Source organism: Cucurbita maxima, unplaced genomic scaffold (genome assembly GCF_002738345.1).
Source record: "Cucurbita maxima cultivar Rimu unplaced genomic scaffold, Cmax_1.0 Cma_Scf00024, whole genome shotgun sequence".
Taxonomy (NCBI): domain Eukaryota; kingdom Viridiplantae; phylum Streptophyta; class Magnoliopsida; order Cucurbitales; family Cucurbitaceae; genus Cucurbita; species Cucurbita maxima.
This window is the reverse complement of record NW_019272040.1, coordinates 676,921-692,963: the sequence shown is the minus strand read 5'-3', so window position 1 is coordinate 692,963 and position 16,043 is coordinate 676,921. Positions and strand designations below refer to the sequence as shown.

Here is a 16,043-nt window from a genome sequence, read left to right as displayed (position 1 = left end):
AAAAAAAAAAAAAAAAAAAAAAAAAAAAAAAAAAAAAAAAAAAAAAAAAAAAAAAAACTGAACGAAGCTAATGAAATTAAGGATGTAGAATTTTCTGTTTTTTTTTTTTTTTTTCTTGAGCTGCTGATATTTTTATTATGTTTACAATTTACCATTACTTTGAAAGGGCACGCAACTCTGTTCATGCTGTGTGTTTGATTTTTTTGATTATTGAAGAAAGCTATTTCTGTATATCATTGTACAGTTGGTAATTTGTTACATTTGCAGGCTTTGAAGAAAGATTTCAGAAAGAAGCAGGTCTCTGTTCATCTGCTGTTCGTCCTGCTCTTGTGAAGGTAATATATCCTTACAAAACATAAGGAACTGATTTTGAGATTGTTTCACTCAACAATCTGAATTTGTGTTCGTTGTCTTTGCTGTAAGGAACTCGACATGTTTGCTTGGATTGATGAGGGGATAATATCCTTTTCTTTTTGTAGGCTCCAGAATACATGCCAGAGAATTTATCCTTGTATTCAGCATGGATTGGAGGCGCTATTCTTGCCAAGGTTGTCTTCCCCCAAAATCAGCATATAACTAAGGCAGACTATGATGAAAATGGGCCTTCAATCGTTCATCGGAAATGCTTCTAATGACGCTCTCTAATACAAATCTTTCAGTATTTGTTTCTCTTCCTACTTTTAGAATATTACATAGATGTATAGTGGTAGGAAACTAGTTCTGCGCTATGAGGTTTGATAGTTGTACAAGTGTGGATCTGTATTTAGTCTAAATGTTAAAGAGTCATCACACCCATTAGTTATGTGACATAATAGGATAATAGAATTGAATCCTATCAATGTAAGTCATCTTTAACAATGTCATGCTAGGGATTGGATTTTGGATCCTTCACTTAGAACTCAAGTGAATTAATATTGAAGAATTAAGACCACATGTTTTTGACTTTTGATCATTGGTTTTGTCAACTCGGCTCAATATTTCATTTTGAACAAGCAGCGTTATCGAAGATATGGAGACTTCTTCAGCGGTTGACAACAGCTGGTGGATATAAGATATGTATCCTATCGATTATGTAACATCAGAGTAATTTTAATTGTTTTATATATCTTTTTAGTTTAGTATTTGTATGCTGTAATAGAAAAATCTTATTGTTAAGAGTACAATTATTCAGATCAAATTGCTTATGAGATGAGTAATTTTCTCTAGTAAACTAGTTTTCCTTCCTGTGGTCGTACCTAGGCAAGGCCTTGTCAAAGTATTCTTGCCCACTATAGGAATATTCTCTCTCTTTCTCCTTCGTAATTGTTACAAAGGAGTTAATCAATTCTTAAACATTTAATACGAAAAACAGAGATAATTATTGCCTTGGGACCCCACTCGGTGGGAGGTTGGGTTTAGAAATTTCCTTCAAGAACTGATAGTGAACAAACTCTTATTACATTCTTCAGCCTGCATTTATAATAAATTCTGGAACATAATGTGTTTTTGACAGCACTAACGAGAAGGAAAAGATTGTCTGATAAACATATTAATGGAAAGAAATTGAGGAGAAGAGAAGAGAAAAGAAGCCACTAGGAAACAAATGGGTCACTCTGCAGGGAGGGTCCCAGCTCAGTGAATAAAGACCCAAAATCCAAAATACTGCTATCCACACATCACAATGTAATAATGAACTTTGCTGCACCATTGGTACAATGGTCAAGTTGGAGGGTCTCTTCTCCTTGCATCCCTACCCTCCAAAATGTCTTCTTCTCTTTCATTGCCTTTTGGACACCTATTTTGTACCATTAACCATGTATAACTTGTTTTCCCTTGCCTTTTTTAAGTTAGTCAATGGCCTGATGAGAGAGAAAGATCTTACTATTCCATTGATTCTTAGTGGAATTTAATACAGGTCATCTTTAAGGATGTACAAATAATTGATCAAGATTGAGGATCTTGAGAGAGAGATAGAGAGATCTGGTCTATCTTTTGGTAATCCCCTTGATCAAATTTGAGCACACAACCCCAGATATTTATACAAATGGCTTGCTCGATGGTGATTGAGATCTAAGATCTCAAGGATTGCCCACTTTGAGTAGACTCTGATTATTGGTCCACTTCCCATCTTTGTCTGGGTGCAACCTTGTCATGGACAGCCACATACTCCTGCAAAACATAGCCAAAATACAATGAGTAATCCTTTCTTTTCGTGCCTTTTCGGACAAAAATCTGTTTCCCACCAATAATTCAGCAACCTCTAATAGAGCACCTTCTCCCCTTCCTACCTCCATTGTCTGTATTAGTTCCTCTGCTGTGTTTGCTATTACCACTATTTTCCTGGCTGCATTGTCTATGAAACCTTCCTCTACTCCTTTGTCGAATAAGGCAAGCAAGCTGTCGTAGTACCCATCTACATTTAGCAATCCTACCTGATAACACATTTTTCAAAACCAATAAAAGGGCAAGATAACAATAAACCACTCCAATCACATCTCTGTTTCTTGTTTTTTTGTTATTAGTTGTTCTCAAGAACACTGTTGGAATTGTGAATGAACCAAGGAAGTAAAGAATGGAGATCTGAAAAACCATCTTTGTCGTATTCTTTACTCTTTTTTCCAGAAAGTTGTCAATAAAAATCCATATCTTACTGGCTTGTCATGAATTCCTAGCTGAGCCCAAGTTATCATCTCTAGCAATTCTTCCATGGTTCCATAGCCACCTAATTCAACGGATTTTAAGTTTCTGCCAGTTAAGTAAATGAAACAAGCCATTTTCAGGGCAAATACACACACAGTCTATATTTGTTATAATAACCTGGAAGAGCTACAAATGCATCAGCATGTTTTGCCATTTCTGACTTCCTTTGGTGCATATCTGCTACTGTTTTCACTTCTCCGACAGTCTCTCCTGATATCTACAAGTGGGGTTTCATTAATTTAACAAAGAAAAAGAAAACAGCTTACATTCCAAAAGACCTAGGAAGGAAACTTGCAGAAAAGGTACCTCATGAATCTGAAGTGCCTTGGGAATCACTCTGTACATCATGAATGAAACAACAAAATTAGCAACATGGTAAACAGAAATGTAAATTTGTATGAAAACATACCCAAGTACATGGCAGCCTCCAGAGAACACAGTTTGAGAGATCAAACCCATTAGGCCCACACTTCCTCCCCCATAAACCAAGTCTATTTTTCTCTGAACCTGATACAACCAAGAAAAGATTAGGACTTTCAACTTTTGTGGGAAAACATTACATACAACTTGAAGAAGAACGAGAAGAGCAAAAAATATAGAATAAATACTTGTAATTATAGTATAGTCCATTGATTGATGTAGAAATTACCAGTATTTTACCAAGTTCAATGGTGGCTTCAGCATATGTAGACTTGTATCCAGCTTTGCTGCCACAGAATACACACACCCTTTTGAATCTTCCCAATTTCTGTTCAGTTGTCGAAGATAAATCTGTTCCCTCCATTCTTCACACACACACACACACACACACAGAGTTGAGAGGAATTAGGAGACAACAACCTTTGATTTTGTGAGTTAGCTATTTCTTTCTGTCAGACAAAATCTCGTCTGCTTTAACGAGATCTCTATCTTCTCATCCTTTTATCGTCTCGACACCAACAAGACGCGACCCACTCTTTGAATTCTTGTGGAATTCATGGCAATAAACTTGAACCCATTCTCTTTCCTTTTCTGTTCATCTGTCTCTGACTAACAACTTGGCTTTTATCATTTTGTTGTCCTGCATCCCTTCCCCTCTTAGTACATGATGGGCCTCAACTTAATCATCCACTCTCTAACCTTAGCTTTATATATAGCTCTGTGGAATCCTCGGAGCTTTTGCATTTATTTTCACAAAGGAAAGTATCAAACCAATGATAATCATAAATAGAGATTAAAGTCAAGGGAGAATCATTCATTTATGATGCAATGGATTCATCTTTTTTTTTTAATATATATATTAGAGGTCTAAGCCTTTTTTTGTCTATTTATTATTGTCTATATCTTGGTTGAACTGACATTTTGAATCAATTGATTATGTTAAAGATTAAAAGGGGAGTTCACACTTCTTTGCACTATGTCATTTCACCTAATATTCATAAATGTTCATCGGGTGACCAACTGAACATTAATATATTATGAATGGTTGTTAAGACCTATGAAAATAAATAATGTGGCAAGTTTCTGATGGACCATTAGCAACATTGCTAGGTTAGACTATTTGATTTATCAATTTGTTTTGCAGCAACATAGAGTCCGATAAAACTTTCAATATTTGTTGGAGATTCTCTTTTGATCTTCCCTATGTATTTGACACAGACTAATATTCTTGTTTTATGGTTCATTAATTTGACCCTTCAATCACAAAGCTCTCAATAATATTTGGCTTGTTGTCTTGTTAGCAGCTTTCTTTCTAATTTCTTGTTATCTTGCAGTGGTTCTAGACCTTTTACAACCATTTGCAATTGAAAAAGATCAGTGAGAGAGAAAGAGATGATTATGGAACTCAATATGGCTAAAAGTATTGAGAGAAAACTACTAGGCCAACCAAAAACATGTGGTTGTCTCTCTCTTTCTCTCTCTTTTGAATTCAACTGCAAATATTTTTTCAGGTTACTGATTGATCTGCCCCATATGTTAGACGCCATCAGCATCACATGGTTAAGTCTCTTTCTCCCCCTTGCTTTTGATTCTAACTCTAAATATATATCAATTTGCAGTCTCTTGATCTGTGTCTCCATCAGAATGAGTTTTGTAATAAGCAGAAGGATATTAGATGGTTGAAATGAAAACCCCCAGAATTCCAACCCTCTATTTGTTGGGTTTTGAAGGGGTAAAAGTGCAGAGAATTATAACAGTTTTTACTGTTATTTGTTCCAAGTGTTGCTTTCTTTCATCATAAGAAAAGCCTTGATTAAAGAATTAAAGATGGGTCTGATGTATGCTTAAATTATCATCATCCTAATGAAATTGGGATCTTGAGAGCATGTTCTGAGGACCCATATTTAGATTCTTCTCTCATCCCATCCATCCTTTTCTTATTAGAGAGAGACAGAGAAGGCAAAGTTATATCCATTTAGATATTGCTTCATCATGTTTTTTCCTTTCTTTTGCAGATTTAATATGCGCAATTGGCCACCACCCAAAGCAAAGGATGTCATAATCTTATTAAAGCTGCAATTAACCAAAAAAAGGTCAGAGTCAATGAATTGCTTTTCTTGTTAAAGCTTGTGAAAACAATACAAAATCAAGCTCCTTCTATTAAGAATAAAAATAAATATGGATATATTTATTTCTTTTTGGTACTAAATTTTTTATTAATAAAATCTGATAATTTTAGAATTTTTAATTAATTTAAAAGAATTTGGACATGCCATTTTTTTAAAATTTTAGAACTTTTGGTAGAATATAAGATTTAAAAAATGTTAAAAAAAAAAAAAAATAGGGTGAGTGCCCTTTATTATAATTAAAAAAAAAAAAAACACAGTTGAAAGGTATTGATTTCCATGATCCACCTTTCTGTTCCATCAGAAAATTAACACGTTTTATTCTTGGGAAGCTGAATTCTTTTGGGGTTGGTCCATTCTAACCATTATTATATGGGCCATACGAGCCCATTACAAGCAATTTCTGTAAAATGAGTTATGGGCTTTGAAGAGACTGGTATTTTACGGAAATTATTTATTTAGTTTTTTTTAGCATGGAATCTTACGTCGATTGGAGATGATAATGAAACATTACTTATAAGGGTGTGGAAACTTTTTACTCACATACCTGTTTTAAGACCTTAAGAGGAAGCCCTGCTCTAAAGAGGACTATTTGTTAGTAATGGGTTTGGAATGTTACAAATAGTATGAGAGTCAGACATCGAGTGGTGTGCCAACGAAGATGCTAGGCCTCCAAGGAAGATTAATTGTGAGATCCCACATCGGTTGGAGAGTTTTTTTAAACCTTGAGGGGAAGCCCGAAAGAGAAAGTTCAAAGAAGACTATCTTCTAGCGATAGGCTTGAGCTGTGAACAAATACGAGTTTAATGATATGATTATATAAATAATGTCTTTTAACTTTATATGTTTTTGTTATGTATAATTTAATGTATGCACACACTTGAAAATGAATATCATCTGAAAACAAGCACACAAAGTTGAATACATACACAGCACATAACTGCGTCTAAAATAAATTACGAGTCTGCACACATCAAATCTTTGTGTTTCAGAGACACAATTCAGAATTAGAATTACATAGGAAATAGAAAAGGTAAAGAGAAAGGAAATAGCAGAGCGAAAGTACCACATTTTTGGTGCACTGCATTTCTTCATCCTCCTTCAACTAAAGCCAAGAATGAATTGCCTGAGAAACACAGCCAAAAGCGGTGTTCTTCCCAGCAGAGAAGGGGGTAAATTCACCAACTTGTGCAACCAGAAACACAGCCTTAAAAGAATCAACGATCTTCAACGATCTTACTGAATCTCGAGTTTTTTGCAGTGAAACTGGTTAAACAGCGTTGGAGAAGGAAGCCCCATTCCCATCAAGAAACTTTCACTTGATGGGGACGGCCCTCTGTGGAGCCGCATTCACCTGCATGCTTTCATCAGCAAGTTTTGAATTGTATGTGGATAAACCTGGCCATTCGACTTTCCACCATTGAAGAAAGCGTGTGTTATCTGCATATTTTGAGGCATGAACTCTTTGTCCTCCTTTTGTTGACCATCAAGTGTATCCTTCATTCCATTTTCATTAGCCACCATGTAATTTGATCCACTCTCACTGACAGGTTCTGATACATGGTTGATACCAGAATTGATGTCTTCCTCCATAGTTTTATTGGAAATAACACTGTTCGGCTTTTTGGTATTCAGGAAACGTCCTCCGCTGCCTCTTGCTCGTCTCATAGCATGGAGATGTCTGGATTCATGAAGATATGGCTGCACAAAATGGAAAAGAGTATCCAGAAAACGAAATTATGGGATACAACTATGATCAATTGTAATATCGATAAGAACAGAAAGACAACTTCTAGCAAAAGTTTCTTTCAATAACTAAAGTGTTCATTTTTGGTCCGCTTAGTCCTTGAATGAAACAAGTTAGCTGCTATACCTTTCTACTTTTTATCACTTTCTTCTCAAGCTCAGCTTTGGCACGCGACTGTCTTCTCCTCAGGATACCATGATACTGCTTTGCGTTCACATAAACAGGCTCTGCTTCCATTTCAAGGGGTAATGGCATCCTAGCATGGTGAAGTCCATAAAAATGAGGTAACTGCAGGGAAATCAAGTATAATCATAATCCTTGAACAGCCAATCAGCAAGTAGGATCTATACAAAAGGATCCCCCATTCTTATATGCATTCTTGTTCAGTAAAACTCAGAGTTAAACAATATATCATAAGAATTGCAAGAAACAAACATGACAAGGATATATGATGGGCCTAAGAAGTACGCATTTAGCGTCTGTTCATACCGAATAAATTTCAACAATACATAATAAACACAGATGAGTACCCTGGTAGGATGCCTTTCGTTTCTATGCAAGGCAAATGATCATATGAATTAGCAAAAGAAACTGTACCAGAGATCAGAGCATACCGTTGTTTGTGGTCCATATGAAGTCAGCATTTGACAACATTGTGCATCTGAAAAAGGATATGATGTCAAAACCTGCAAATGGAGATCCTTGAAGTTCTTTTGAAATCCAGTAAAGACAAAAACAAAGTCTAAAATTCCCAAATATCTATTTCTTCGAGGGAAGAAATATATCATTAGTCATTGCAGACGAATGAAGAACTTAGGCACCTACTCATATACATTGATTTCAGAGAGAAAGATAGACAGTTCGTTCTTACAATCGAGTGGCCAATAAGTTCCATCTGGGAATTTGGATCTAGGCGTTCGCCCACGGGTGGGGATGTCGAAAATGGAATGTACTTGAGATGCTGAACTTCTTTCCCAGTATTTTCATCTGATCCAAGAAAAGTTTCAATATCTTACTTAAATTGTGTTCATAGGAAGCATATTAAATTAACTAATACCATTTGCTTGTGAAAGCATAGCTGCACTGGTAACAGTAACGTCCAGATATTCAGCAGAAGATGTTTTGGTAGCATCTTCATCAGTGATGGTATTGTTCCCAACGCCATGCCACCAAGGCTCAGAGTATTTGGTTGATTGCAGCAAATACTTTGCCCCATCAACAACTTCTTGTTCTACAATTCCTGGTTTTGAGGGCATTGTTTGAAACTTGTTCTGCCACCCCAAAAGGAAGAACATTAGAAACAAAAACAATATAAATCACTTCTACTTATACCACACCGGATTCCATGGTTTGGGGCTGCTCTAAAAAAAGTCCAAGCCTTCTCCAAAGTAAGTCGAGGGGTTAAATTATTATTCATCTGAAGATTCAAGCACATGAACAACAGGGAGGACACGATCTTATTGTAACAGTCCAAGCCCACCGCTAGCAGATATTATTTCTTTGGATTTTCCTTTTGAGCTTCCCTTCAAGGTTTTTAAAATGCATCTATACAAAGAGGTTTACACACCCTTAAAAAGAATGTTTCGTTCTCTTCCCCCAACGGATGCGTGATCTCACACTTACCCAGTTCTATAACCCTAAGCAACCCGGAAATTCCTCACGTCTCAAAATCATTGAAGAGCTCCAGAATGCCGGATGATCATTCAATGGGGACAGAAACTCATCAGAGATCCATATAACTCATCTACAAAACATTACAGGGCTTCAAGATATCATGAGATATACATCCAAAACAGACTACACAAACTTCAATCTCAGCAATTTCCATAGATCCAAAACAGAGGCTCTATAGATATATTTCTCTGGTTGCCGAAAATCATGCAGCAAATGAACTAAAAGTTAAGAAAAAAATTAGGGGAAAAAAAAAACTAACAAACAAACAGTATTTCTCTGTTCTACTCATTCATAAACTCAAAATTCCTAGTGTTTTCCATAAAAATCATGATTCCGTCGCTTGTAGATGAAAAACAAGCACAAATTTCTCGAGAGAAATGGAGCCTTAAGGAAATCAAACTCCGATCAAAATTCCGATTGTAAGGAGCGAAATCAGTGACAAGTGAAAGCAAATTGCAGGAAAATAACTTACAACTGTGATGTGAAACAGACGATCGAACCCTAGAAAAGCTTTAGCTTCGCAAGTCGCTCTGGTTTTCTAGCTCAGCTCCATTACTCTCTCTCTCTCCCCTCTCTGCGCGCAGTGGCAGTGGAAGGTAACAGAGAGAAGGAAATTAAAACGGAGAGGGACAAAATTAAAAATTAAAAATTAAAAACTAAATTATTAAATTATTAATTAAAAAACACATAAATAAATAAATAAATGGTAGTTTATACGCTTAATTTATTACTTTGCCTCCCTAAATTCCAACAACCAACAGCCGTCTAATATCGCAGCTTTATATTATTAAATAATAAATATTCAAATAATTTTTATCTAATTTTTTTTCTTTTTCATTTTCATTTTCAACTTTTATGCTTATATTATCGAAATATTTTTCCGGTAATTTTGAGTCAAGCTAAAAGGTTAAAAATGTAATTTTTATATATTTTATAGTTTTATTTTTAAAGGCCGATTATTAAATTTTTTTATTTTAAAATTTTGAAAAAAATAGTTCTCATGGCTCTCCACAATAGTCAATGGTATGATATTGTCGAGTATAAACTCTCATGACTTTGCTTTGAAGTTTCCCGAAAGGCCTCGTACCAATGAATATAGTATTTTTTTATTATAAATCTATAATCATTATTAGCCGATGTGAGACTTTCATCTCTAACGGTTTAATATTTACAACTCTTCCACAAGTTATTATAAATTTTTGGTGTTTATTTTGTAAGAAGGTAAAAAGAAAATTCTTTCAAAATATTATCTTTAAGTGGTAAAATTGTGTAAATAAATAAACAATTAATTTTAATTTTAATTAATTTTATAATAATCTTGAGATGTTATCCGGTTGAATTAATATTATATATAGGGTGAAAATTTAATGATTGATACACGCAAAGGACACAACTTGTTATCCAATTGTCTCCTTTTAAGGAAGAAAGGGATAAAGATGCTGCCTGAGTTGACCATTTTAACCTTCTTATTTTAGACAAGCGCACAAAAATAAATAATTAATTTTTAAATATTTTTAAATATAATAAATAAATAAATATCAATTGACAAAACAAACCTTTCCATTACTTTGGGCCTTTTTTTCCCCTCTTCATCCATACTCAAATGGTTTTTTTTAAAAATTAATTCCTTTTATTATGATTTATTTAATCCTTTTTTTTATAATTATAATAAGGTAGAATAATACACTTGGTCCAATTGAATTTTTTGTTTGCAATTTGATATTTTTTATTTAAAATAAAAATATAAACAGATTCGATGAAATGAGAAATAATCAATTATTTTAAAAATATAAGGATTGTCCATGAACTATATGTTTTTTAAACGAGCTTTCAACATCAATCATTATTTGTCTATTGGACATTTAATAATAATAATAATAATAATAAATAATAAGGTAGAAAAAAAGAATTGGTCATGGAGAATATTAAATCTAAAAATAAAATTGATAATGCTAACAAGGGCAATTTTGTAATTTCGTTCATATTAAAAAAAACTATAATTCAATCCATACAAAAAAGGAAATCAAGAAGTGAGTTTGGGACCCCAAGCTTTTGGACATTCCCAAAAGATAAAAAAATAAAATAATAATAATAATAATAATAATATATTTTTTAAAATGCAGATAATAATTATTGGAAAATGTGAGAAATTGACAGCTGTACGATTCGATTGAAGGCCGTTACGTTTCACAATTAGAGAGGTCAGAGATCCACCTCTGACAATTACACTAGAACTCAATTTCATAACGCCGTGATAACAGTACCGTACTGAACCGTTAAATGATGGTAACAAGTCGTTTGTGCTATTATGGCAGGCAGCACGCAAATTTCGTGCCACCGAATGCATGAGCGGCACGTAAGAAAGATTAGTGCCTGAGATAACGCCACGTTTCATGAACTTAGTGGATGAGGTGAACGTGGCGTTTGTGCGTATGCATGGACTTCTGAACTTGGATTTGAATTGAAACATTTTTAAAAAAATTCAGATGAAATTTATTCAATATTTTTAAGACGTAGCTATGTTTCAAGGTGACATCACACATCCACAAACAAATTTATTAATAAAATATAATTTAATAATCCACAACTTTCTTTTTTTTAAAAAATCAAATTTTAACCTTTTTTTTTTTTAGTAAAAGGGTTTAATTGAAAGATTCAAAAAAAATTACAGACAAATTGGAAATTACTTTGAAAAAAAAAGTACCCTTTTGTTATTTAAACATATTATAACGATTTAAATTTTTATTGACTTATATTTTCAAATATCAGAGTTAATCAACATGTATAGTCTATCATAGAAAATTAAAAAAATAATAATAAATAAAAACTAAAAATGACCTATCAATATGTGGACCTTATTAATATTTCCTTACAAAAATAAATAAACTTATTTAAAAAAAATATACATACTTATTTGTTAAGTTAAATATATTTATAAATTTAACTTTATAAATATTTTTATAATGATGAAAATTTGACATTTCTATTAACAAGAACCCTTTAAAACCCCTATAGCCATATTAACAAGAACCCTTTAAAACTCCCTTATAGCCATTCTAAAACTATGACATATTTTGGTTTTCTAAATTGTCTTTATCAATCTTAAACTTGACTGATTCTATTTGAAATTTAAATTTCTCTGTTTTTTTAAGTCATATTTATTATATGGATTCAGAGAACCAAATTTAAGTTAAAATTACGAAAGTCAGACCCCTAAATAGCATTTATTTCTATTCATATTAAAAATAATTAAAAAAAGTTCAAAACAACATCCTATAAATTTTCATTAAAAAAACAAAAATGCAGACAAAATATACCCTTATCAATTAAAAATGGCTTAACTGGATGTGAAGTTCTAACATCCACCCACCACTCACTAACCAGACAATTGGACATATCCTCATCAAAAGTCCTCTTAGGAGTAAGCAATCTCAATCACTCATGAAGTTCATCCGAGGAAGCTAACAAAGGTCAATCCAATCAAAACGAAAAGGGTTGTTGGTGATAGTGAGGGAGACGATGGTCAAAAGGGGGGCAGAGCATGAACATTGAATAGATGGGAGACCAAATCGACCAACAAATGTTCATTTTATCGGTTTGATTCGGGTGGGGTTGGTTTTTCCATTTCATTCCCAAGGGAAAGTATGAGCCTTTCTATACTAGTGGCTTTGGGCAAAAATACATGCTTCACAGCTCATTAACAGAACAAGTTATATAGACCATGACAGGACTGCAATTAAACCATTATTAGAACACACACACACATGATGTTTCAAGTTAAGAGACAAATTGCCAGAAAAAAAGTGCATACGTACAACCACAGGCATTTGTCGTCTTCAAAAAGGTTTCAGGGAAGTGGAAAACTGAGAATGATAGTCGTGGAGACCGGAACTGTAGCCTTGAGGTCCATATCCATCCACATTTTGGAAAATGGCATCAACATTATGGAAACATTCCTTCCAGATATTCATCGAAGTCCTCTTTATCATCAGTTTTAGGATCCCTTGATGATGTTGATGCCTTCTTTCCTGCAAAGACAAGGCAAAAGGGTAATCATCAAAAAATTCCTAGGTTTATTCATTTATTGTGGACAGGAAACAATTTTATCGATGATATAAAATGTTACACAAGACGGAGAACCCATGAATGTTTAAACTATATTGTAAAAAGATGGAAATGTCTAACAATGCTTCTGGCCTTCTTTCTTCGTACTGAAAATTTCTAGCATTTCTGTTCATTCTAAATAAAAGCTTTATTGATATTCAGCCACAAGATCCTCTGCCCAATCTAGCCAATAGTTTCTAGTCTATTTTGATAGGAAAGAAATGAAATTATTGACAGTGCAAGTCATTAGCTAAGGATGCTCGAGTATGTCGGTGAGAGAGGTTTCAGAGTCATCTTAACTACTTGGGGTATCTTTCTATATTTCCTTATACTACAAATTATCGAAGTGGTTCTCTGATTTCAATTACAGACCCAACTTTTCACACTATCAAATGAATCTGACAGCATGGCACCAAGCCTAGTAAATGGTCTCCCTCTATAATTTAACAAACGCTCTAAGGGGCACGATATTTTTAAGTTCTTCAAACGCAACCACTTTAACTTAACCGAAGAAGCAAAAGCAAATATAAGCATAAAGTTATTGTGTAGCAACTATAATATAACTTTCACTTTATGACCATTAAGTACATAGTAAAAAAAAACTCTCATGCGTAATGGTGTAAAAAGGCACTTCATCAGACCTTTTCTCCTCCTTGTTCTGCTCCCCGCATCCTCACTATCTGAACTGTCATCACTTGGCCTGGAAGTCAACATAAAGTCAGCTTCTGTAAAACTTGATAATCACAAAATTACAACCTTACAATTTTGAGTAGCACCTCTTTCTTTTGGACATTTCTTGCTCCATCCTTTCCAGTTTCTCCTTTTCTTTATTTCTCTTGTAGTGAAGCTTCTTTGAGCATCTATTCCAAATTATCCAAGATGGTAGAAAACGTTGGTAAATGAATCTTACAAAGAAACATAAGTTTGAGATAATATGAAAATAGAAAAATTGAATCGAAGACGATGGTTTTGGTCAACAGGGAGCTTGGTGAGAAAATTGTTAGATTCAATTTGACAAATCATTTTTTTTTTTAAATTCAGATTCCAAACAAACATTTACTACAGTGAAAATAGTTGTTTGCTTTATATTTAGCATTTAACATCATATTACCACAATCGATGAAAATATAAGATATGGAAGTATGGAATGATGGAAACTAAATAGCAACTAATTCAACCATATCCAAGCAGAAATAAAACGTATAAATAAATGCAGATAGCTATATGACATTCAAAATCATGCAAAATGGACTTAATAGAACTGCATTTAATGATATTATATATTCAGATTCCAATTAATTATTTAATTCAGCATTCCATCATTTGCACCTCTATGAATGCTAAAGTAACTCGTATAATTTTCGGCTTCAATCACCACAGAAGAATAAATGAAATTCTTGGCCAAACATATGGCCCTTGATTGTGAAAACAATACCAATATGTTATAGTATGACCTAAAGGCATCCTTCAATCAGCTAAAAATAGACAGTGATATTCCATGAGATCAAATCACATTTTAGGAACAAACAGTATTTGATAATATAATGGAGTTTTAAATGCTTCCATGGATTGCATAATGAATAAAAATTTTAAAAAGAATACAACATCATAGAAGTGCTGAAACAAACAGCACAGTCGCCGATGGGAAAAAGAAATAGAATGGAGAAACTTAGCATATAAAAGGGCCACCTACCTCTCACAAGTTACCAGCTTTACAAGGGCTTGTTTGTTTTCTCCTGCTTCAAAATAAGAAAAGTTCACCTGCAATATAACAGAGAAGTAAAAAGATTTGCAGTAACTAGAAGCAGCCAACATGGGTCATTTAAAATTTTAGTTCCGTAACAAATAGGAAACCATTTCAAACTTGAATATCCCAGCTCACTAGAGATATCATTATGACGAATAAAATTGCAATAGAAAAAATTGGCATTTTCCAGTATACATCAATGCCAATAACATTTGCACTAACAGCTTGCAACCACATGGATTTCCATCATTACAATCTCATGATTGTTCCTGTATTTATAAAAGAAAATTTTAAGCCTCTGTCTCTTTCTTTTTCTGAAGTCCTTTTCCTAGCCAAATAGGCCATCTTTAGCCTCATGAAAAAACAATTGCAGTCAAACAACGGATGAATTATTGATCTGACCATGTAGACGTAAGTTCATCTGGTAATTCGAAGTTTGCAGAAAAAGAAAGGACAAACATGCCCAAACAGAATGTTGATCAAGCACTGCACTTAATCTAGCCAAGTCAAAACCAGACTAAAAAAAGTTTAAACTATTACGCTATGTTAAGCTTAATCTTTTCAATTCACTCTTTCTTGCGTGGCCTTGAATATTGATTTCGAATCAAAAAGTCTAGTAAATAGATTATTAACCAACTGAGAATGACAATATATTCAATTCAAGACTTCTTCCTTTGACACCATGTCATATCGCAATTACACCTGACAGCTTAAGCTGTTTACGCTTAAGAAAATAATATTTTCAATTCAACAGAGTCGTGAGATGTGATGGGCAGTGCAAGAATCAGCTGAACAATTGTACCAATTTAAGAACTATTATATCCTTGTTATATATCTCCTCTGGTCCCAGAATTCCTAATAATATGTTCCTATTTGTATATTATCAAGTTTATCACTGTCCAAAAAAAAATCTCTATCATTTCTGATATGCTGAAGTATAAAACTAGCTAAAGCTAGCATCTAGATATAAATTGGATAAAACATTTTTTATATTTTGTTTTAGTATCTAGATGTAAATTAATTTCACCTCATAGCTTGCTAAACCATCTTTCTCATCACAATGCTTGTTACCGCATATGAACTGCCCTGACAGAAGAAAAAGTGGTCAAGAAAAAGCTCAACCACAAAGCCCAAGGACAAAGATAAAGATTACAGCCAAGAGAAAATTGTGTACTTCTCGACTATTAAATATCTTTGGATAAATTGTGAAAAAAATGCAACTTATACAATTCTATATACACGTTTAAAAAAGAGGAGGTAGCTCCAATATCCAAAATAACAAAAAGGTACTTAAAGAAGTGGAATAATTTTTTAAGGCTACTAACCACCAACTCATTAGCCAGAGAAACAGAAATTTAAACTAGAGTAAATAATAAATGAAGAGACAACCAACCTTACAACAAGTAGGAAAATGGAAATTCATACTAAATTTTTTTTATTTTTTATTATTTTTGTTTTTAATAGATGAATGAAAAGAGGGCAGACACTACTAAAGAATGGATAATTTTTCTTCTTCTTTTTTTTTTTTTTTTTTTTTTTTTTTTTT

General features: G+C 33.4%; 4 protein-coding genes across 14 annotated transcripts in view; 1 reads left to right on the top strand and 3 right to left on the bottom strand.

Moving 5' to 3' along the window:
* LOC111497838 (actin-related protein 7-like) overlaps window positions 1-952 on the top strand; it is a 6,703-nt gene extending 5,751 nt beyond the window's left edge. For both annotated transcript variants that reach the window (XM_023148816.1, XM_023148815.1), the window contains 2 exons: window positions 268-335; window positions 480-952. In XM_023148816.1, coding sequence (XP_023004584.1) covers window positions 268-335; window positions 480-632 — 221 coding nt within the window. In that variant the 3' untranslated portion in view covers window positions 633-952. The remainder of the gene's footprint in view (window positions 1-267; window positions 336-479) is intronic.
* Window positions 953-1,390: 438 nt separating this feature from the next.
* On the bottom strand, window positions 1,391-3,861 carry LOC111497868 (probable cytokinin riboside 5'-monophosphate phosphoribohydrolase LOGL10). 6 transcript variants are annotated; one of them, XM_023148866.1, is made up of 7 exons: window positions 3,329-3,854; window positions 3,089-3,186; window positions 2,986-3,016; window positions 2,797-2,896; window positions 2,631-2,701; window positions 2,252-2,411; window positions 1,391-2,185 (listed from the first exon to the last, which is right to left on the bottom strand). In XM_023148866.1, exons 1-7 carry the CDS (start codon window positions 3,461-3,463, stop codon window positions 2,058-2,060), a joined length of 723 nt encoding a protein of 240 aa, XP_023004634.1. In that variant the 5' UTR covers window positions 3,464-3,854; the 3' UTR covers window positions 1,391-2,057. The 6 variants fall into 6 exon arrangements, with proteins under 6 accessions (XP_023004634.1, XP_023004632.1, XP_023004633.1 ...); XM_023148864.1 differs by having other exon boundaries at window positions 1,391-2,148; window positions 2,223-2,411; window positions 3,329-3,846; XM_023148865.1 differs by having other exon boundaries at window positions 1,391-2,148; window positions 2,268-2,411; window positions 3,329-3,807.
* Window positions 3,862-6,105: 2,244 nt separating this feature from the next.
* LOC111497856 (nuclear transcription factor Y subunit A-4-like) lies at window positions 6,106-9,220 on the bottom strand. 4 transcript variants are annotated; one of them, XM_023148843.1, is made up of 6 exons: window positions 9,114-9,220; window positions 8,030-8,243; window positions 7,844-7,959; window positions 7,587-7,658; window positions 7,099-7,260; window positions 6,106-6,926 (listed from the first exon to the last, which is right to left on the bottom strand). In XM_023148843.1, the coding sequence occupies exons 2-6, from the start codon at window positions 8,226-8,228 to the stop codon at window positions 6,576-6,578; spliced, it is 900 nt and encodes a 299-aa protein (XP_023004611.1). In that variant the 5' UTR covers window positions 8,229-8,243; window positions 9,114-9,220; the 3' UTR covers window positions 6,106-6,575. The 4 variants fall into 4 exon arrangements, with proteins under 4 accessions (XP_023004611.1, XP_023004608.1, XP_023004609.1 ...); XM_023148840.1 differs by having other exon boundaries at window positions 8,030-8,716; window positions 9,119-9,220; XM_023148841.1 differs by having other exon boundaries at window positions 9,119-9,220.
* Window positions 9,221-12,041: 2,821 nt separating this feature from the next.
* LOC111497871 (protein FRA10AC1) overlaps window positions 12,042-16,043 on the bottom strand; it is a 7,051-nt gene continuing 3,049 nt past the window's right edge. The window contains exons 7-11 of one of the 2 annotated variants that reach the window (XM_023148871.1): window positions 15,525-15,583; window positions 14,444-14,511; window positions 13,527-13,610; window positions 13,392-13,450; window positions 12,042-12,674 (exon numbers count right to left, since the gene is read on the bottom strand). In XM_023148871.1, the coding sequence (XP_023004639.1) occupies window positions 12,589-12,674; window positions 13,392-13,450; window positions 13,527-13,610; window positions 14,444-14,511; window positions 15,525-15,583 (356 nt within the window). In that variant the 3' untranslated portion in view covers window positions 12,042-12,588. Of the gene's footprint in view, window positions 12,675-13,019; window positions 13,238-13,347; window positions 13,451-13,526; window positions 13,611-14,443; window positions 14,512-15,524; window positions 15,584-16,043 lie in introns of those variants that run through there. The other variant, XM_023148870.1, reaches the window with a different exon arrangement.